The 23,625-nt window shown below is 39.3% G+C and overlaps 1 protein-coding gene across 5 annotated transcripts in view; it reads right to left on the bottom strand.

The window, feature by feature from the left end:
* Positions 1 to 23,625, bottom strand: part of dnm1a (dynamin 1a) — a 159,005-nt gene that overhangs the window by 69,344 nt on the left and 66,036 nt on the right. For 4 of the 5 annotated variants that reach the window (XR_013796958.1, XR_013796959.1, XM_079608009.1 and 1 more), the window contains exons 8-11: positions 19,472 to 19,607; positions 17,752 to 17,819; positions 13,870 to 14,008; positions 1,296 to 1,382 (exon numbers count right to left, since the gene is read on the bottom strand). Coding sequence is in view for 3 of the 5 variants with exons in the window: in XM_079608009.1 (XP_079464135.1) it covers positions 1,296 to 1,382; positions 13,870 to 14,008; positions 17,752 to 17,819; positions 19,472 to 19,607 (430 nt within the window). In the remaining 2 variants the exon portion in view is untranslated. Of the gene's footprint in view, positions 1 to 1,295; positions 1,383 to 8,467; positions 8,607 to 13,869; positions 14,009 to 17,751; positions 17,820 to 19,471; positions 19,608 to 23,625 lie in introns of all 5 variants that reach the window. The other variant, XM_079608010.1, reaches the window with a different exon arrangement.

Raw genomic sequence — 23,625 nt, 5'->3', positions numbered from 1 at the left:
CACGAGTGGAAAAATCTGAACTTCTGCGTCGATTCGCGCCGCTTTAACCAATCAGGAGCCTGCTTGCTGCTGTCACGTGGTGAAGTGACGTGATAAACGGGGGCAGGCCCGCTTTTCAGTTTATAGTGTCATTGGCGGCAATGGCTCAGTGGTTCATGTAGGTTGTCTACAAACCGAAAGGTTGGTGGTTCAATCCCCGGTTCCACCTGACCAAGTGTCGAGGTGTCCTTGAGCAAGACACCTAACCCCAGCTGTTCCCGACGAGCTGGATCGCCTTGCATGGCTGACACCGCCGTTGGTGTGTGAATGAGTGAATGGGTGAATGTGAGGCAATATGTAAAGCGCTTTGGTGGCCATTGGGTCTGTGAAAGCGCTGTATAAATGCAGTCCATTTACCATTTTAAATGTTTGGCCTCAATAAATTATTTTGTAATGACTAAATGCCTGCATGAAAGAAGGAATGACATTGTTCAGATGTTAACTATGAATGTGACACTGAACATTGCAGTCATATATTTCTGAATGAGATGAAGAAAAACTCACATAATTAAAGAAGTCGTTTGACCAACGTTATAACGAGTCATTAATGTATTTTAACTTATATGTTTCATATAATAGAACCGAAGCTATAGATTGTGAATTAAAACATTTCTGGTTTACCAGCGGCAGACGTCAGGAGGACTAGCCGAGGTCAGGCGGGTTACATGAGCGTCGAGCGCCCGGTGATCGCCTGGATCTCACAACTCCGAAACGTCAGATCAAAGCGCTATCTTTATAAATAAACCACAGATTTGAGTTTTAAACAACTACATTCTCGACTGAACAACTCTTAAAACTACACTTCGTGACACAATATCAGTATTTTTAAATTTCCCGGCTAGCACTTGCCTCTCCCAGAAGAAGCGGATTTCGCCTCGGACACGCATCAATTTCGCTCCAAACGCTTGCTTTTTACTTTTGGACACGCGAATGCATTCAAAATGTTCAAGCATTAAACTAGACGTGAGTGGCGCGAATTTGACGCGCTATTCGGGTCCGGTGTGAACGCACAGTCAGGGGGTCAAATTGACCCGAGAGGGAAGGATTTGTTACTTTTTTTCACAAAACTCCTCGAATCCATTACATTTATTGTGTGTGTATTCGTGGTTCAAGTGCGACAACAGTCATGCGGTCTTGGACCCTCTGATGATCACAATTTTTTATTTTTTTATTTTTAAATCCGGGTCACAATGACCCGAGGGACGGATGAGGGTTAAAAGCGTTCACGTCCGGTGGCGTGACGTGACGGGACTCACCTGATCTTTAGTGCGGCTCTCGCGGTCTCGGATGTGCTGAGTGACGATCCGCTCCATCTCCTCTCTCAGCATGGGATACTGGGCCAGCTGTGACACAATCACACGCGCTTGTGATGCCAGTAAACCACACCACCAACACACTGAGTTTGCAACAGGTGCTCACGGCTCCCTTTACTTACTGATAGCAGAAAATAATGAGCGTGAATCTAAAATAAAGCCATTATTGAGAGAAAACCTGTTGCAAAGTCTGAAATCACAGTGTCAAACACACTATTCTTACAATATATAGGCTATGCATGCATGTCAATCATGTGTGTATGCACAGACAGGGCCTAAAACGAACGGTTTGCCACACACACCAGTGGCCGGGGGAAATTTAGCGGCCGTGAATATTTGTTACCGGCCATGAAACTATTTTATTGACACCTGATAATTTTCAGGTACAGAAATTGAATAAAGTAGGCTAATCAAATGTCAAATAACACTAGTCACTGTATAAATTAAACATAGATGAATCCTTATTAACGTTATTCAGCCGAGAGCAGTGAGTGTTTTTATCACTTCTGACAGACTGCAGGAACATTATATATTAGGCTACTGTCACTTTAAGAGCAAATGCACGGATCTAATACACTGATACACGTGTGTTTACTTTCAACTGTTCACTTAAGACATAAACGACTGTTTACTAGGATTGACACCGCTTCATATACTGGTATTTGCCGTTCATTTTAGGCCCTGTGCACAAACATACAGCATGTCACATGACTCTAAAGTTCAATGCATTATAATAGTTAGTTGTGAGCCTCTTGGCTTTGCAATGTCCAGTAATTTAGCTAGGGATGCACCGATATGAACATACAATACCGATAACCGATAATTCTTTATATTTGAAAGCCGATAACCGATATATCGGACGATAAATCTGAATCCCAATTTTGATATGATTTTTGAGAGCTTGATTACAAAACAAAAGTCTCACCATTAAAAGTCATGTCTCAAGCACACAATTATAATGTTCTCATTATAATTTTATGTAGCCGATATGCTACAACTGTACTTTCCTTTTTTGAAGTGATTTCAATCATATTTCAAGCCATTCATAACCATAATGTTGAACAGTGCGCATCTGAAGAGTCTCAGCTGAAGGAAATAATACATTATTTATCGGCTTTTATAAATCGGCCAAATTTTCTTATTGGGTCGATACCGATAACGTTAAAAAATGAACATATATCGGCCGATACCGATACGGTGGCCGATATATATATATATGGTGCATCCCTAATATTTAGCCAAATACCAAGAGTTTTGCACATGAATCATGCCGATGAATTATTCACAATAACACCAGGAGTGAGTATTCAGATAATAGTGATTTGATTTTGAATATTGCAATTTTTGAAATGTTAACCGAATTGTCAGGATCTGTGTGACTTGCTGATGCATTGGAACTTGAAGCCAGTGTAGAATTAAACAAATCAACCCCCCCACACACACACACACACACACACACAATCGCAAAAACTACACCAGCAGAGTGTTTTGGTTCGCACTGGGATGCAGTGATGGGCGTCTAGCAGTGAAACATCACATGATCAGGGTTTCTGCAGGAATGAGTGTTTCTAGAGGAGAGAACAGGCATAACAAACGAGCTCAGAGATGAGGATTACAGTGAGAACGAGAGGAGAAGTGTGTGGATTGGATTCACACTGATGTTCAGAAGAACTCGCACACCTACATGCTGCATATATTAATGATATATTACACATAATTTTAGTAAAACACATCGCCTGGCATTATTACGTAACTTGCTCGCCCTCGTGTCCTTCCAAACACGTAAGCTGCTGTTTTTTTCTTTACAACACGAAAATCTTCATGCAACTCTTTCTCATACAACAAGTTATACGACTGACAAGCTCCGAAAAGGACGGACTGAATTTTTTTTTTTTTATTAATTTAAAAAAAACTTGCATTTACTAATGCATGTTGATGCATGTGATCGATATTTTTAAATACACTTTACAATAAGGTCTCATTAGTTAACATTAGTTAATGCATTAACTAACATGAACTAACCATGAGCAATACATGTGTTACTGTATTTATTAATATTTGTTAATGTTAGTTAATAGAAATAAAGCTGTTCATTGCTTGTTCATGTTTGTTCACAGTGCATTAACTAATATTAACAAGATTTTAATATTATAAAGATATATAATAAAGATGAATAAAATGCTGTATAAGTGCAGTTCATTATTAGTTCATGAACCCTATTGTAAAGTGTCACCTCTTAGTTTTGGATCTGGTTCCTGATGGTATCATACGTATGAAACGTTTATAAGGGTTTTGAGTCCATTTTGGAGCTTGAAGATTCTTTAAAAAATATCATATTGCGCTAGGGCTGTAAACGATTAATCGCGATTAATCGAATCCAAAATAAAAGTTTGTGTTTACATAATATATGTGTGTGTATTGTGTATAATTATTTTGTGTATATATATAAATACACACACATGCATGTATATATTTAAGATTTTTTATTTATTTATATATAAAATAGTTATATTTATATATAACATAAATCATATAAAAACATATATGCTGTATATAAATGCAAATATTTCTCAAATATATACATGCATGTGTTTGTATTTATATATATATATATATACACAAAATAATTATACACAATACACACACATATATTATGTAAACACAAACTTTTATTTTGGATTCGATTAATCGCGATTAATCGTTTACAGCCCTATCGCTTTAGAAAAAACAACAACATATGGATTTGGAAGGTGAGCAAATAATGACAGTTTTCTTATTTTGTATGAGCCGTTCCTTTAAAGGGATAGTTCACCCAGAAATGTAAACTCTGTCAGTAATGACTCCTCATGTTGTTCCCGTCAGACTCTCCTTCATCTCCGGGACACAAATAAAGATATTAGTGATTAAATCTGAGAGTGTCTCACTCCTCCAGAGGCTTCTGTTGTAATTGAAACTTCTGTGCTTAGAATAGCGCGTCTGTGTTATACGTCACACGCATCACACACATGACCAGCGTCGGCCAATAGTGAGCCTCCGTTCTGACGTACAACCCAGAAGCGCTGCGCTGTTAAGTTACGTTCACACTACAAGTGACTTTGTCGCTGCAGGTCGCCAGTGGCTGGCGGTGCGGTCGCTAGTGGGCGTTCCCGCTACTGGTTGCCTAGTAATGTTTGTGAGTGACATTCACGGATGTTTCTTCATGTTGTGTAGACAACAAATCCATTTTCTTGCTGCTACAAACCAACATTTTGGAAGGAAAATTCTAAATAAATGTAATCAGTATAACATGCATAATATTAAAGATGAACGAGAAACTGTGAGTGCTTTTTGCCATTGCGGCAATTTAACTGCAGCAAAAGGGCAAATACCGTCTATATGTGGGTTTACGAAACCAATCCGGCTCTGAGTCAGTCCTGTGAACACCACTGTATGCACACGGAGATACATCACAACTTATAGCACAGTTTCTGACGGCTAAAATTAGCTTCTCGTTCAACTTGTGACGGATGATCACGCGCTCCACTGACTTCACTCCTATTGGTTGTCGCTCCCGAAAGTCGCTCTTCATTTGCATAAAGTTAAACAGATCTCAACTTTGTCGCGTTGCCAGACACGCCCCCTCCGGTCGCCAACGGCCGTGATCGCGCGCGTCGCCGGAAAACGCCCGCTCCCCATTGAAATGAATGGTAACGTGTCGCTTTGTCGCTTGTAGTGTGAACGCACCTTTACACTACGGGAACTCACTCAGAGGAACACACAGAAGAACATCTAGGGCCGTATCTTGCACCAGCGCAATTGAGTTTGTACACCGACGCATCATTCCTATTTTGCACCCGCGCACAGCGGCCTTTTCCCTCCACAGACGCACGTCGGTAAATTAGGGAATGAACTTGCGCGGTTCAGTGTAAAGAGGAGTGTGTTCCGGTGCAAACGTTCCCTGGTGATATTCTGCAGTTTCAGAAAACAAGCGCCGCGCGTTAGTCAGATGCTATTTTAAGGGCGCGTGCTTGGCCATTATGTAGCGTGTGAACAACACACACACTTTTATTCTCTCATCTAAACAGACGCAGCACAAAAAGTATTCTGGTCGCTTGATAAACTTCAGGTTGAGCCGCTGGAGTCACTCGGACTATTTTAAACATTGTCTTTACTAACTTTCTGGACCGGCAAGTTTCAGTTACAACAGAAGCCTCTGGAGGAGTGAGACACTCTCAGATTTAATCACTAATATCTTCATTTGTGTCCCGAAGATGAAGGAGAGTCTGACGGGGAACAACATGAGGAGAGTCATTACTGACAGGTATATTTCCAGGTGAACTAACGCTTTAAAGAGACACACAACTCCATACAGTCCAAATCCACAGAAGAAGAGTATTTCTGAGGGCAGCAAACATGCATGATGAAATGTTATGAGAAAGAGGGAATGAAAGAGAGAGAGAAACAGAGATGTATGACTGTTAGTCTGCTGGTGTAAGAAGACCTTCCAGCTCGAAGCATCAGTTATTATACGAAAGAGTTTGCGATATTCTCACGCCAGAACTAAAACACACACACCCGACAGAAAAACACACTGAAGAACCAACGCAAAAAAGGGCCATACGAGGGAGCATGCGTTATTAATACAAAAACAAATTTGGATAAAATGTCTACGGCTACTGTTGTGTGAAAAAACGACACAAATACTTAGTAAATTAAATTGACACAGACAAAATAAACCAGGATGAAATCTGAGAGGTAAGGATAGACCGATCGTTGCTGGACTGATGAATCCTAATAAATCTGTTCTACGCTAGATTTATGTGTAACAGTGTTATTTTTGTATTTTTTTATACTACACAGTATACTATAAAATGCTGGGTTGTTTTAACCCATGTTTGGGTCAAATATAGACAAACCCAAACGTTTTTTAATTAAATTTTAAACTCATCGTTTGGGTTTGTCCATATGTAACTCAAACATGGGTGAAAACAACCCAGCATTTTATAGTGTAGTGTAGTATTTATTAATATTCTGAATGTTTTCATTTTTATATATGCAGTTTTCATTTCAATTTTAGTGCTTGTCATTTTTATTTAGAGGAAATCACAGAAGATTGACAACAAATGGCTCATTTATTCTCTCATACAAATTTGCATTAAAATAATGTCACATTGCACACACAAAAAAGCTATATATAATATATATATAATATTAATAAAATAGTAGAGTAGAGTAGAGTGGCCAAAAGTGACGACCGAAGGGCATATTTGTTTTTAATGACCCTACAAATTTGATTAAACCCTAAAAATATGAGGAAATTATTTATTTTAAGGTGACATAGTTACACGTACTATAATAATAACAGTAAATTATGCATAATTACAAGTAACTAATCCTAAACCAAACCCTAAATGTGACTCTATAGTAAGTACATACTTCATTAATATTACTCACTTATTTGAGTAGTTACAATGTTAACACGTCATCTTAAAATAAAGTGTAACCAAATATTTGACTAATTAAATATGAGGGAAGAACAAAACACTAAACTTGGTTTAGGTATTTATCCCCTTATATTGTCACATCCATTACATATTTAAACCAGTAATATCCTATACTAAACCTAAACTAATCTTGACAAACTATATATCATTTGAAAGCTTACAGTCTCTAGTTTACATATTTGTTGATTTTTAAATTAAATGACAGAGGAGCCGTAATTTATCAATTTGCAACAAGAATATGTTCATACTCCTGAGGCCTTTATTTTGAAATATTGATGAACATGAAAAATCATGAAAGAATGGTAGAAACCTCAGTTTGTTTTCATGCCAAGAGTTCAAAAGATAGCATCCATTCAATTCTTTTAGAAAAAAAGGTCTGAAAATGTTTTAAATATAAAGAACATAATAATAGGTTCAGCATTAGTGATGTGTCAGCGAGCTATAATGCACATACGTGATCTTTTGTGTTTCTTAGAGGTTGAGTTCATTTCAAAATCTGCCAAACTTCCAACACTACTTCTGAATAGTATGTCTACTTCATAAATTGTATGAAAATTCTAAAAATAATGGTTCAGAATCAGATCACTCAAACAATATATGGAAATGGAGTTGCCCTTATATGGGCAGTGATGTCCACTAGTGGAGAAGTGTGGTACTGCGCCCAAACTACATCTCACTGAACGCTCATTTCAAGAGATATCAACCTAACATTTGAAACACAACTTGTTCAGATTTTTGGCTTTGATTTTTTTTGCATTTTTAGAGTCCACCAGGTTTTAAAAATATATATTTGATATAAAATATGAATAATTAAAGTTTTAACATTGTACATTTTCATAAACTCAAACTTTTTTTTCTGTTTAACTTTCTTAATTAATTTCACTTCTACAAAAATTCTTCTTTAAAACAAGACCAATCTTACATCTATATTCCAAAGCATTCTTGAAGTTCGGAATGTGCATTTTCATGTCTATAAAAAAAGGGGGGCGCCGATTAAGGGGTTATCTGACCAAATTATTGGTTAAAAAAAAGCAAAGAAACTTCAAACTACATGTTTTATTTTACTATGCAAAAATGCATAGAAGAACAAAAATCTGACTACAACATAATCAGTTATTAATATTTCACTGGTTCTTGTTTTTGCATGTGTTTTTCCACGATGTCGACAAAATATTTCATGTTTAATTGCGTTATTATCACAAAAAACAATCCACTCCAAGCATAACTACGCAATATGCTTACAAAGTCTTTAATAATCTTTGAAATAACGGATGAAGATGTAAATTTTCCGTGGCTGGGCATCACTTTTGGCCACTTCTATATACAATATATTTGTCTTCTGATTTCAGGTTAAATATGACCGAGATTTGCACATGCAGACACTGATAGTTATTATTCACTAAAACTAGAATCATTACAATTCTGTCATAATTTACACACTTAAAGAGGTTTGGAACGGCATTAGTGTGAGTAAACGATGACAAAATACTATCTTTGAGATATATTTATAATACTACCACCTAGAATGAGCACAACTACATTCACATCTACGACTTTTGCTATTAAGTCCAGCCATCGGTGTATCCGTACGCTTATAGAGACGTGGACGAGCGGAGCTTCGTTCCTCTTTACCTTCTCACTACATTTGTGAATGGTGGAGGAGAGTTCGCTCACAACCATATCTATACATTTGAGGCACGGCCCGTTTAGCTTTTGGATCTGCTTTTTCACTATGGCCTCAAAGGCCAGGTCAGGGGTGAACAGGCCCGTCCTGCAGAGGAAGAGTCATGGAGGAGGAGAAGAAGAGGTGGAGGAATGACAGAGAGACAGGGTTGGATAGATAGATAGATAGATAGATAGATAGATAGATAGATAGATAGATAGATAGATAGATAGATAGATAGACAGAGGAAAGAGAAGGCAAGTGAGACATTTGGTTTCTCCTCAAGCCGTTGGACAGCGAGCCGAAGAGACGCCGACCCGCCGCCGAGACCGAAGCCTTCAGAAAGCAGAAGCGCAAACCAAAGGCAGTCCAGCGGATCATAAGAGCCGTTATTAACGACTCAGCATCAATTAGAGATATTTTATACACTATATATCTGTTCTGCTGATTTTTTACAGTTGTAATGTTTTTTTTTACAGTTGCTGATTTATAAAAATAGAGTATAATAAAAGGACTTTATATTTAATAGATATTACAGTACTAAATGTGTAGATTAAAGTTTAATCTACACATCCGTGAGTCTTGGTCGGTCCGTGAGTCTTGGTCTGTCCGTGAGTCTTGGTCGGTCCGTGAGTCTTGGTCGGTCCGTGAGTCTTGGTCGGTCCGTGAGTCTTGGTCGGTCCGTGAGTCTTGGTCCGTCCGTGAGTCTTGGTCGATCCGTGAGTCTTGGTCGATCCGTGAGTCTTGGTCCGTCCGTGAGTCTTGGTCGGTCCGTGAGTCTTGGTCGGTCCGTGAGTCTTGGTCGGTCCGTGAGTCTTGGTCCGTCCGTGAGTCTTGGTCCGTCCGTGAGTCTTGGTCCGTCCGTGAGTCTTGTTCGGTCCGTGAGTCTTGGTCGGTCCGTGAGTCTTGGTCGGTCCGTAAATCTTGGTCTGTCCGTGAGTCTTGGTCTGTCCGTGAGTCTTGGTCTGTCCGTGAGTCTTGGTCTGTCCGTGAGTCTTAGTCTGTCCGTGAGTCTTGGTCGGTCCGTGAGTCTTGGTCGGTCCGTGAGTCTTGGTCCGTCCGTGAGTCTTGGTCGGTCCGTGAGTCTTGGTCGGTCCGTGAGTCTTGGTCCGTCCGTGAGTCTTGGTCTGTCCGTGAGTCTTGGTCCGTCCGTGAGTCTTGGTCCGTCCGTGAGTCTTGGTCTGTCCGTGAGTCTTGGTCCGTCCGTGAGTCTTGGTCTGTCCGTGAGTCTTGGTCCGTCCGTGAGTCTTGGTCCGTTCGTGAGTCTTGGTCTGTCCGTGAGTCTTGGTCCGTCCGTGAGTCTTGGTCCGTCCGTGAGTCTTGGTCCGTCCGTGAGTCTTGGTCTGTCCGTGAGTCTTGGTCCGTCCGTGAGTCTTGGTCCGTCCGTGAGTCTTGGTCCGTCCGTGAGTCTTGTTCAGTCCGTGAGTCTTGGTCGGTCCGTGAGTCTTGGTCGGTCCGTAAATCTTGGTCTGTCCGTGAGTCTTGGTCTGTCCGTGAGTCTTGGTCTGTCCGTGAGTCTTGGTCTGTCCGTGAGTCTTGGTCTGTCCGTGAGTCTTGGTCGGTCCGTGAGTCTTGGTCCGTCCGTGTGTCTTGGTCGGTCCGTGAGTCTTGGTCCGTCCGTGAGTCTTGGTCCGTGAGTCTTGGTCCGTGAGTCTTGGTCTGTCCGTGAGTCTTGGTCGGTCCGTGAGTCTTGGTCGGTCCGTGAGTCTTGGTCTGTCCGTGAGTCTTGGTCCGTCCGTGAGTCTTGGTCTGTCCGTGAGTCTTGGTCGGTCCGTGAGTCTTGGTCGGTCCGTGAGTCTTGGTCTGTCCGTGAGTCTTGGTCGGTCCGTGAGTCTTGGTCCGCATCTGTAAGTTCTGAGATTATTTAATAAAGTGCTGCATGTGGATTTGGATCCTGCTTCCTCCTTTGATTCTACCTCAGCATTACAATTTCAATGTGTTGCAATTTTTGGTTTCTTGCAATTTCGGAGAAGTTGGTGACGATAATAGTTCAATTTTGCGACAAAATATTACAATCTCTCAGTTGGTATTTGCTATATATTTGTAGCGTTCAGTTGTAACATTTTCATCACATTTTAAGTTTGTAACTCTTGGTTTGTGGTGTTTCCTTTTTGTTTCTAGAATGTTCTCATTTGTTGTCATAGCGACTGTTTGATTGATTTGATTCACCTGTTCATTGTTTAGTTACTCTCGCAAAATACTCGTCCTTTCTGCAACCAACGGTGACAATATTATATATCGCAAGAAGCATAGTAAATCAGAGATTATATTGGAGTACTGTACATTTTACAAGGAAATACAATTTCAGTCTTTCTACTTCAAAATGTCTTGTTTATTTCAGTGTTACTTGGAGTTTCTTTGCAATGTTTTAAAGTAAACCCTACTCCATGACGACACTATTGTCTTTTTAGATATTTGATAAAGTTTGCATCATTGATTATGTTACTTTCCTGTTTATTACTGTGAAGCTGCTAAAGGTGACTTGACTTGTGATTTAGCCTAAGTGTCCGCGAGAAGCTTCTGCCATTGTTTTTCTGCACTAGATTTATTGATCAATGTCTCTTGACTGCCGTTAGCCACATCTCTGCCTTCCTCAAAGCTTCCGTCTCAAATAAACAGAGCGTTTGGACGCTGAGGTCTGCTAGATGAAGAACAGTGTCAGCTTGGGGTTTGGATGCTGATGTGCACAGCTTTGCTCTGAGCTGTTATGCTGTAAAAAAAAAAAATCATTTTAACAGCAAAAAATAGGGCTGCACAATATATTGAAATATATTCGTTGGTCAGTTTTGGTGGTAAGAATCTGTAGTATGTTAGTTACGGAGCTGCATGATTAAGCGTTGAAAGATCACAGTCTCAATTCAAACACACACACGAACTATTTCCTAATTTCCAACGATTCGTCTATTAAAACTTTTGACAAGTACCATTATTTTTGTTACAAATGTTCAAATGATCATCAGAAGTTCTGGGATAAAAGTTTATAGTTCGGATATTAACACTGATGTCTAGCAATGAAAATAGAGTCAGCCAATGAAGATTGTGTCATTACATCGTTACACCAGTAGGTGGCGACAAGAGATTGTTAAAACATGTGAGTCACTGAATCATTCATTCAAGAGATTCGTTCAAAAATGCGGATTCATCCAGTAATGAAACAAGTGAAGTCTTTATGAGTGAGTCATTGAATCATTCACTCAATAATTAATTCAAATTAATTAAATATATATTTTTAAATAGACTGCCGTAATTAACATTTTGTCAGAAGCTCTAGTAAATTACATTGTTATTTAGTTGTCAATTCAGAATCATATGGAAGCTTGTTTCCGCCACAGAATAAAACATTTTAAAAGATAATTGCGACTTTTTATCTCACAATTCTGAGAACTAAAGTAAGAATTGCGAGATATAAAGTCAGAATTACGAGATATAAAGTCAGAATTACGAGATATAAAGTCATAATTGCGTGATAGTCACATTTGCGAGATATAAAGTCATAATTGCGATATAAAGTCATAATTGCGAGATATTAAATAATAATTTCGAGAAATAGTCACATTTGCGAGATATAAAGTCAAAATTGTGAGATATAAAGTCATAATTGCGTTATATAGTCACATTTGTGAGATATAAAGTCAAAATTGTGAGATATAAAGTCATAATTGCGTTATATAGTCACATTTGCGAGATATAGTCATAATTGCGTTATATAGTCACATTTGCGAGATATAAAGTCATAATTGTGAGATATAGTCACATTTGCGAGATATAAAGTCATAATTGTGAGATATAAAGTCAGAATTGCGTGATATTAAGTAATAATTGCGAGATATAAAGTCATAATTGCGAGATAATCACATTTGCGAGATATAAAGTCATAATTGCGTTATATAGTCACATTTGCGAGATATAAAGTCAAAATTGTGAGATATAAAGTCATAATTGTGAGATATAAAGTCAGAATTGCGTGATATTAAGTAATAATTGCGAGATATAAAGTCATAATTGCGAGATAATCACATTTGCGAGATATAAAGTCATAATTGCGTTATATAGTCACATTTGCGAGATATAAAGTCAAAATTGTGAGATATAAAGTCATAATTGCGTTATATAGTCACATTTGCGAGATATAAAGTCATAATTGTGAGATATAGTCACATTTGCGAGATATAAAGTCATAATTGTGAGATATAAAGTCAGAATTGCGTGATATTAAGTAATAATTGCGAGATATAAAGTCATAATTGCGAGATAATCACATTTGCGAGATATAAAGTCATAATTGCGTTATATAGTCACATTTGCGAGATATAAAGTCAAAATTGTGAGATATAAAGTCATAATTGCGTTATATAGTCACATTTGCGAGATATAGTCATAATTGCGTTATATAGTCACATTTGCGAGATATAAAGTCATAATTGTGAGATATAGTCACATTTGCGAGATATAAAGTCATAATTGTGAGATATAAAGTCAGAATTGCGTGATATTAAGTAATAATTGCGAGATATAAAGTCATAATTGCGAGATAATCACATTTGCGAGATATAAAGTCATAATTGTGAGATATAAAGTCACAATTCTAAGGAAAAGTAAACTGACTTTTTTCACAATTCTGACTTTATAACACGCAATTGTGATAAAAGATAAAAAAATTTAGATCAAAAGTCAGAATTGTGAGATAAAAAGTCGCAATTACCTTTTATTATTATTTTTTAATTCTGAGGCGGAAACAAGCTTCCATAGAATGATCTCTATTTTAATCAAAACAAAAATGTGATTCTCAATTTACCCAGAATCGTGCAGCTCCAGTTGGTTATATAATTTTCAGTTTTTAAATGTTTTTATTTGTTTAAATATGTTTGAATAAATCAAATATCACATTCAACAAGCCATCACATTTGTCTTGAATATGGTGCAGCTCTAGTAAAAACGCTGTTAACAGGTTAATGCTTCCTTAACCCTTACTTTTTACAAAATTATCGTAATAAACAATTTATCCAAAATCGTGCAGCTCCTGTTTGTTATATTCAGTTTTTCAGTTATAAATCAAATATCACATTCAACAAGCCATCACATTTGTCTTGAATATCGTGCAGCCCTAGTAAAAACGCTGTTAATTCTTTTACGAAATGATCGTAATCAAATAGAAACCAAAAGATTAGCTACGATCACCCAGCGGTTGAAACCTCAGCGTCCGCGGCTCTCTGTACACAAAGCCATTCCACCCAGAACCTCTGTCCAAAGCTCAGGCACACGGACATACACGACGATAAACTCCCACAATCCCCCTGGGGGGTCACAGGTGGATAACAGCAATAGTTTGTGTGGATGGGAGACACGGGAAAACCCTCCACCAGGCCTTTACCTTCTTAGTACACTGCCTAACGGTATTGACTAGCTCAGAAATGACCATGTCCACACATTTCTGGCACGGCTCTTTAGTCTTCAAGATCTGCCTTTTCACAATGGTCTCAAAGGCCATGTCCGGTGTGAAGAGCCCAGTTCTGTCCGACCAGAGAGAACGGACAGGCCCGGGAAAAGAACGACAGAGGAGAGAAAGAAAAGGAAAAATTGGGTGGAAAGAAGAGCGTTAATCCAACAAACTCCCTCCCCAGCCCATTAGAAATCAGTGAAGAACTGAAATAATGGCTCTAAACTGGAGCTCAATTGTTAGTTTAACATATTTGTCAAGTTGTTTGTTTAATTGTATCAATCGAAGTTCAATTTAATTATCAATGAAGCCTGAAATATGAGGAAAACAACTAATACTCAAATGAGAACAGTAACGATTGGGCGGAAGGAAAAAAAGAAGGAAAAAGGTATCTTATCAAATTAAATTTTAAGGGGCTATATGTACCAATTTTCATGTATTAATCACTTATTTATTGCCAATGTATGAACAGCTTGTAACGAAACTTAAAAAACGAGACTTCCGACTTCCCAGTTTGCCTCTGAAAGCCTGTCGACTGGTTTTTATGATTACGTTTTTGTGGTGAAAATCTCAGAAGTGTGTTTTCCACCGAGAGCCTCTCTTCTGCTCGACGACACATGAAGCTAATGCTAATGCTAATGCACTGTTCAGGATAATGCTGAAGAGCGTTCTGGACTGTAATGTCAATGTGTCGTGCAAAGAAAAGAGATTCATTCAAACTACAGTCTCACATCTATATAGTCTATATAGTCTCAGATATACTTTATAATCAAACTATCATAACCGTGTGATTTTAATGAGCTCATCTGTCGAGAACATCTCCGCATCTCTATGATCAGATGCTTTCTGTTTCTCATTTCTGCTGTGTTTATTGTGTTATTGAGGAAAGTGAAACACATATTCATGTACCGTATTTTCCGTCGCACTTTTTTTTCATAGTTTGGCTGGTCCTGCGACTTATAGTCAGGTGCGACTTATATATCAAAATGAATTCATACTGACTGAGATGAACCAAGAGGAAACATTACCGTCTACAGCCGCGAGAGGGCGCTCTAGTTAGCGGAGTTGTTCAGAAGCGACACAGAGGAAGAACTCTATGTATTCAGTGTTGAGGAATGAGATCGGGAGCTTGGTGAACTTGCTGACCGGTAACTTGCTGGACTCGCTGGCTAATGTTAGATTAGCATATTCAGCCTCCCAGATATATGTTCTTTATGCTATTGTGGAGCTGAATAACTGTTAATGTGTTACGCTAACACACCGGACACCTTCAGCCTGTTGTTCTGTGTGCTGTTGTGGAGCTGAATAACTCGCCTTTCCAGATTAAATGTCTGTTCTTGGTCTTGGATTTTGTGAAATTAATTTCTAAATAAATGCGACTTATAGTCCAGTGCGACTTATATATGTTTTTTTTCTCTCTTCGTGACGCATTTTTTGACTGATGCGACTTATAGTCCGGAAAATACGGTAATACATGAAAATTACACAGGGCCTACATATAGCCCCTTTAAAATCTATTATTTTATCAGCGTGTACACTGATATTAAAGACCCCCAGTGGATCCGGTAATCTGAACTGGTGTGAGTGAGTGGAGGCGGGGCTAATTCGCATATTAATTCATCCACGTATACTAAATGAAGCAAAGGTGTCGAGTTAACTTTAAACTAATTCAACACACATCTGCAATTTACCACACCAAAAACATTCCCATCCCGAGTCCTTCACATACTATGAACTATGAAGTCTGGGAAGGTCTCGATTATTAAGTTTCTGTTCTTCATGATGCATTTTTTGACTGATGCGACTTATACTCCAGAGTGACTTATAGTCCGAAAATTACGGTATTCATCTAAACGTCGCTCTCAGCAGAAAAACTACTACTGATACTTGAGAAGCAAAATGACAATAGATATTAATGTCTTTTCAAAAAATTATGACAAATTATTATTATAACCTTCTGTTGGACGAGAACAGCGTCCAAACGCTCAAATTAATATTTGAAGATTTCAAAAAGTACGAAAGATCGTGCAAACAAAATAAAAAATAATAAATTGGCTTATAAGGTAATAATAGGTATAATAATAACAACAACAGTAATAATAATAAATAACTAGTATTATTTATTTATGCATGGATGGATGGCTCTTGAAGAAGTCTCTTGCATAATTATGCAGATTTTATATTGAGCGTCAAAGAAAAACCTTAAAATAATTTTTGTACTTAGTATTTTTTGTCAGTATCTGAATATCCTTAAAACAAGATACTTGAGAAGCAAAATGACATTGGATATTGATTAAAATATTTATTTTAAAAAATAGGCTAAATTAAATAAATAAATAAATTAGCTTATAAGGTAATTTGGTGGCTTAATGTTTGGAAACTGGTATAATAATAAAAAAATAATCATCTTGCAGAATGATGTAGATTTAAAATAAAATATTTCAGATTTTTTTATTTTATATAAGTTTTCAAATTAAATATTTCAGGGTTTTTTTTCATTGGTTTTGTTTTTATTTAAATATTTGCTCTAATTTTATTTAATTTAAAATAAAATAATTTAAGCATGTAATTTATTTAATACATTGAATTATTTATTCAAATAGTCGATAGTTTGATAGTCCGTATACCTACCAAAAAGTTCTGCAGTTCACTTAACTTCAATTCTACACATAGCACCTTTAACTATTTCATGTCTGAAATATCACTTAAACTAAAACAAGAAGCAGATATGACAATAAAACTTTACAACGCGGCTCCGTTTGTTAACATTAGACTCTAACATTAACACAAAACTGTTCATATAACAGCAATGTAAAGAAGTATTGACCCTCTCGTCTGACGCGACCCGCGAGACATAAACCGATAATAAAGATTGTTGGACAAAAGGAGTATCATAAATCAAACATGTGGCAGTAATAAAGCCTCATGTTGGTGACTGAAGCCCACAGGTCACATGTTTTCTTATCCTGAAGACAAGAGAGACTCTACAGACGGAGGTTCATCGAGAGGCGAGGAGAGACACATACAGACAAGCCGCGTTTCCATTACACATTTGCGCAAAACTTTTGCGATATTTTATAAATGTCGATAAAAAACGAATGCGAAATGACGCCGTTATGCGATATATACGTTTTATAAGTTATGTAAGTTTTTCCTCTCGCGATAAATCTTTACGTATTTAAATTTACGTATATCCCAGCCACCGCATTAGCCATTATTTTTACGTAATAGAAGGAGACGTGGGCGTTTTATCCACGCATTGATGGATTATCAATGAAAGATTATACTTGTGAGGAGTTTCCCTCATTTCTGCTTTAAGCTCTTGATAAATTGAGGCATTTCTGGAGGAAATCCAGTATTCCCGTAATTCCTTCTGTCCAAACATATCGCGCCATCTTTAAAGAAAGATCGATTGTTGTGTACGACCTGTAAATACAAAAAAACGGTTTCCATTGAAGTTTTTACGAAATATTCATTTTTCGAATAGCCTGAAAAACCACCGAGCGTAAACATTTTTTTGCGAAAAATGGGAGTTTTTGCGAAATCGACATGTTTCCATCGGGCATATATTCAACTTTCAATTTCATTTTGCGCAATTTGAAGGGTAACGGAAACGCGGCTACTGTCACGAATCGAATCACAAAACCCTCATCCTGGTTCTCTGATTGGATGAGACTCTGAAGTCAGAGATGTTTGTGATTGGATGTGTGACCCCGGGTGTGACCCCAGGTGTGACCCCAGGTGTGACCCCAGGCGTGACCCCAGGCGTGACCCCAGGCGTGACCCCGGGAGATATAAACTATAAGACACACGTGCCTGATGCCGTGGATGTTCTTGATGGCGTAGCTGATCTCCTTGCGCAGCTCTTTCTCATCAAACTCCATCTGAGGACAGAGAACATGTGACTGAATTATTAACAGTTTATCTATTCATGAGTAACTGCATTTAAACTCGCCACTGATCAACTAATCCAGTGATTTTTATAAGCTACAGAAAACCGATCTGTGGATCAGCTAGTGTGTGTGTGTGTGTGTGTGTGTGTGTTTGTGTGTGTGTGAAAGTTGAGTGTTAGTGTGTGTAAATGTGAGTGTGTGTGTGTGTGTAAGTTTGAGTGTTAGTGTGTGTGTGTAAATGCGAGTGTGTGTGTGTGTGTGTGTGTGTGTGTGTGTGTGTGTGTGTGTGTGTGTGTGTGTGTAAGTTTGAGTGTTAGTGTGTGTGTGTAAATGCGAGTGTGTGTGTGTGTGTGTTTGTGTGAAAGTTGAGTGTTAGTGTGTGTAAATGCGAGTGTGTGTGTGTGTGTGTGTGTGTGTGTGTGTGTGTGTGTGTGTGTGTGTGTGTGTGTGTGTGTGTGTGTGTGTGTGTGTGTGTGTGTGTGTGTGTGTGTGTGTGTGTGAAAATTGAGTGTTAGTGTGTGTAAATGTGAGTGTGTGTGTGTGTGTGTGTGTGTGTAAGTTTGAGTGTTAGTGTGTGTGTGTAAATGCGAGTGTGTGTGAGTGTGTGTGTGTGTGTTTGTGTGAAAGTTGAGTGTTAGTGTGTGTAAATGCGAGTGTGTGTGTGTGTGTGTGTGTGTGTGTGTAAGTTTGAGTGTTAGTGTTAGTGTGTGTGTGTAAATGTGAGTGTGTGTGTGTTTGTGTGAAAGTTGAGTGTTAGTGTGTGTAAATGCGAGTGTGTGTGTGTGTAAGTTTGAGTGTTAGTGTGTGTGTGTGTGTAAATGCAAGTGTGTGTGTTTGTGTGAAAGTTGAGTGTTAGTGTGTGTAAATGCGAGTGTGTGTGTGTGTAAGTTTGAGTGTTAGTGTGTGTGTGTGTGTGTGTAAATGCTAGTGTGTGTGTGTGTGTGTGTGTGTGTGTGTGTGTGTGTGTGAGTTTGTGTGAAAGTTGAGTGTTAGTGTGTGTAAATGCGAGTGTTGGTGTGTGTGTGTGTGTGTGTGTAAGTTTGAGTGTTAGTGTGTGTGTGTAAATGCGAGTGTGTGTGTGTGTGTGTGTGTGTGTGTGTGTGTGAGTTTGTGTGAGTTTGTGTGAAAGTTGAGTGTTAGTGTGTAAATGCGAGTGTGTGTGTGTGAAAGTTTTGAGTGTGTGTGTGTGTGTGTGTTAGTGTGTAAATGCGAGTGTGTGTGTGTGTCTGTGTGTGTGTTAGTGTGTAAATGCGAGTGTGTGTGTGAAAGTTTTGAGTGTGTGTGTGTGTGTGTGTTAGTGTGTAAATGCGAGTGTGTGTGTGTGTTAGTGTGTAAATGTGAGTGTGTGTGTGTGTGTGTGTTAGTGTGTAAATGCGAGTGTGTGTGTGTGTGTGTTTGTGTGTGTTAGTGTGTAAATGCGAGTGTGTGTGTGTGTGTGTGTTGTGTGGTGGAATGTTTTCCTCATAAAGGGCCGGAGGGAGACACAATCCTGCGCCGTTACTCATGAGTGACAGAGAGTCTTACATGCTTTGTACAAAACGTAGTTTTGTAGTCATTGTAGAATTTAAAGGAAACATTTCTTATTGCCAAAGTTGAAAAGTTTTTGTCCTAATAGTGGTTTTGTCGTCATTGCTCACACACACCTTCACCAGCTCGAAGGGGAAGCGCTCGTGGAAGATGCGGTTGATGCGCGCTCCTCCTGAGAGCTCGTACGTGTCGATCTGATCTCCAGAGCCCTCGATGCGCTTCTCGAAGTCCACGGAGAACTGCTGCACCATCCTGAACACACACACACACACACACACACACACACACACACACACACACACACACACTGAACATTCAGCATCTGCTCTTTCATTTATTCATTTAGCAGATGCTTTAATCTAAAGCAGTGGTTCCCAAATGTTTTAGATTGGCATACCCCCTCTCTTCTACTTTTACATTAAGGGACAATATTTACCCCCTAAAATAGATTTTCCAGTGCATCCTTTACAGAAATATGCAATTTCTGTATTATAGAAATATTATTCTGTATTACCAGCAGGCGCAATGACATTACGCAGCGCCTGAAGATAGTCCCCATGTCTGTAAGTGACTGGAGATTCCGTGTGTAATATCCTTGCGCTATTACGCAGGAATGAGAGTATAGTTCCTAGCCATATTGGCCTAGAAAATCACAACTTATAATTTTCTGTCGGTCTTAGTACACGATGTAACTACAGAAGAGTCAAGTTTTAAATAGGAAAAATATCGAAACTCTTTGGTTATTTTTTTGAGAGAGATGCTAACGGTCTAATCAGATTCAATGATCTATGCTAAGCTATGCTAAAAGTGCTACCGCCAGACCCGGAGATCGGCTGGATGTATTCGACAACGGTAAAACTGTGTAACTCTCGGGGAGCTGGACAATGAGCCTATTTCCAACAAAAGTGGAGTGTTCCTTTAAAGTAGCGCGTAACTAGCGTAAATCAAGCAAGCTAGTGTGCATAGGCCACGAAGTGTTGGAGAAATAACACATTAGCGGACCGGAGGGAATAATAAGGAATTTTATCCAGAAAACATATTGCACAAAATAAATTCCAAGCACTTTCGAGGACCTGTATCTGTGTGTGTTTATATTTTCACAAACTTTGATTTTTTTTTTTCCAGATTTACAAACTTTCAAGGATTTCAAGGACCCGTGGGAACCCTGATATTTGTTCTTCATGTGAGTACGTGCTAAATCCCCACTTTTACAAAGGTGCTTGTTTATTAGAGTAAGAAAGTCCGTTTTCACTGCACACGATGTATTTACGGCATTTTCACCTGCTAGAAATACATGCTCAGTTTTGTTGTTGAATTAAAGGAACACTTCACCTCTGGAAAGATGAATGTGTATTTAAAATGGGTCATTTATGTAGAAGAAATGTGAAATTATTTTTGAATTTGGAGCCTTCTAGACTGAGAAAAGCCAGAAAATGTATTTTTGGCTTATGGGGATGAAAGACAACAACTCCCAGAATGCACTTGCTTCGCTGCCCTAGGAGGCCACGCCTACCGGTAAGAGATCGCAGTAAACAACAAGGCTATGCTAGTGAGTCTCCGTGTGTCGCGTTCACTACGTCACAGGTGTTCAGCATAAACTTAACGTGGATAATAGGTGGGAGGTTCACTTACCTGATTGAAGCCCCAACAGGTGTATTAAATCTAGTAATGAATAAGCACGGGCTATAAGCGGAAGCGAGTACTAGGCTTGACATGTTGTCTCGTCAGGAGAGATGCGCCACCGGTAAGCTTGCTGTTACTATCCATTGAGCTTCGCTTTAATTTGTTTGTCTGTTTGCGCTGCCGCTGTGTATGTGTGCGGTTTGTATGCATGCTTAATAACCGTTACTCTGGTCACGCTGATAAAACCTTGTTTACGGTCTGTTGCGATTTAATGTTGTCAGCGATAGTATCCGTGGCTATATTCCAGTAAGTGTTTGAAATTTCGAGCGTTTCACTTTCACACGAGTTACTTCCTGTTTGCGGTGCTGGATGGGTAATGTAGTTAATCGATTTACATTGGCAACAGATTACTATGCTCAGCGTGGCTATTTAAAACTACACTCACTGGGTTTCACTTTGGGCCAATGCACTGAGAACGCTTTGTGTGGTTTTGGGCTATTAGTTTAATGTGTAACATTGACATTTATGTACATTTGAGGTGTGTGAGATGCATGTAATTTTAGTCATTTAGTTTAAACACTAAGTGTATTATAATATTTATTATATGAAATATGAAACTATTGGTATTTATAATATATTTGTATTTATATTTTTCAGAATATATTGTATATATTTATGTGACTATATCTATTTCTATTTCTACAGGTTTATAACCTGTTATTTGTGGACAAAACAACTGTCTGTGGAAAAATAATCACTACAAATAAAAACCACAAAGAGTTAAAACAACGTGTCCTCTCCTGACGCCCCGTTCGGTGGGGAGATTCTTAAAGAACCGAACAGTTATAAACCGCGGCCCACTGCACTGGATTGAATGCAGCGAAAAAACAGCCACGGACTGCTTCATTAAGGAAGCTCAATCAACCTAAGATCAGCTGGCCTCTCACTTCTGTGACTGACCCCAAGTTTATCACTAATCAAACTGCCCGTTGATCAGGGATAAAGGAGCGTGTATGCACATTGGCAGTCACCGCTCTCCAGTCAACACAAAGGGAGTAACAATGGCAGACTTGGAAAAGCTTAAAAGTGTGCGATCAAGAGCGCAGGCTTCATTCACCAAAAGGGCTCACACTCTCACCAAACCGGGTCTTTTGGAACCGACTGAAGTTCTCAGGGAATGGAAGATTTTCAGGACCGACTTTTCTAAAGTCACAGATGCGGGACATGAGTATGCTGAAGCCCTGAGAGAGTCAACGGATGAAGAGGTCATAGCATCTGCAGATCAGATTGATGTAAAGACAGCGGAGTGTGAGAACAGGTTCCTTGAGGTAAAGCTAGCCACCCAGGAAACTTTTTGGACCAGCTACGCAGAGGAGGCGTTTTTTAAGCAGGCTAAGACAGCGGAGTCGGCCATCACTCAGGCAGAGGAAGAGGAAGTTAACCCTCGGAAGTCAATCAAGGACCGCAGGCTAAGAAATAGAGGTCTTGACAGAGAGGTAATTGAACTCGGAGAAATGCTGGTAGAGTGGAAGGAGTTGGTTCCTGGTCCGAAGGCATTAGATCTCAGGACACGCCACAAGACACTAAAGAAGAGGGTCCTGGCGTTGTCTGACAAACTGGAGGAGGACGAAGCAGACCAGGGAAAGGGTAGAGAAAGAAACCTGGGCGATGAGAGCAGTGCGGTTGGTGATCCGATACAAGATGCTTCTTTCCTTTCTCTCCCTGACATGTCTGCCAAAATCAAGCTGAAGCCCAAAACGTACACGGGGGCATTAAACATGAGCACCCGGCCCCTCTTACAGCAAAGCAGCCCGGAAAGGTCCAAAGGAGGAAACTCAAATCTCAAGCCTCAAATCAGCCTTGAAAGAGCGCGGCTACCCACTTTCTCTGGTGACATGAGGGACTATTACCGCTGGAAGACTGAGTGGGAGGACCTAGAAGAATTGGGTAACCCACAAGGTGTGGAATGTATAAAAAAGTTCCACTTATTAAATAGTCTCCACGAAAAAGTCAAGAAGGATCTCGTCCTAGCTAGCTGTGGATCCGCCGACGATATGTTCAGGCTGCTGGATAGCAAATACGGAAACAGAGCAAAAATAGTTCTAATGATCACCAGCGAGGTCCAGTCTCTTCCCTCCGTCAAAGGAAACAATCCAAGAAGAACCATTGAATTGATCCAGGCTGTGGAAAGGGCACTGTGTAACCTCCAGATTCTTGGTGAAGAGGACGCCGTGAAGAACCGTGTTGTTGCTCAATCTCTTGAAAGCAAGCTTCCCAGTTCACTCAAGAAGGAGTGGATTATGCACAAAACTGACCCGGCAAACAGGTTCTCTCCACTGTATCATTTTGATTGCCTCCTAGGATTCTTGAAGAAGCAAGAGGAGATTCTGGAAGAGTTGGATCAGTTGGAGCCAAGCCTTGCAGACAAAGGCCCTGTGGAAAAGGGTGCTGCAGACTACCCAGATAAGAGAGGGAGGCAGGCTTTTACTAAATCCACAGCAGGTCAGAAGGACGACTATCCCAGCTGTACTGTCTGTGAAGATGACTCCCATGCCGGCAAGCTATTTGCGTGCAAGGTCTTCAGGGAGCAAGATCTCTTCAGAAAAAGGGCCCATGTGAAGAAGCTAGGGTTGTGCTCCAAGTGTTT

This window comes from Phoxinus phoxinus (genome assembly GCF_949152265.1).
Source record: "Phoxinus phoxinus genome assembly, chromosome: 3".
Taxonomy (NCBI): domain Eukaryota; kingdom Metazoa; phylum Chordata; class Actinopteri; order Cypriniformes; family Leuciscidae; genus Phoxinus; species Phoxinus phoxinus.
Note: the sequence above shows the minus strand (reverse complement) of the source record. Positions and strands in the feature narration are given on the sequence as shown.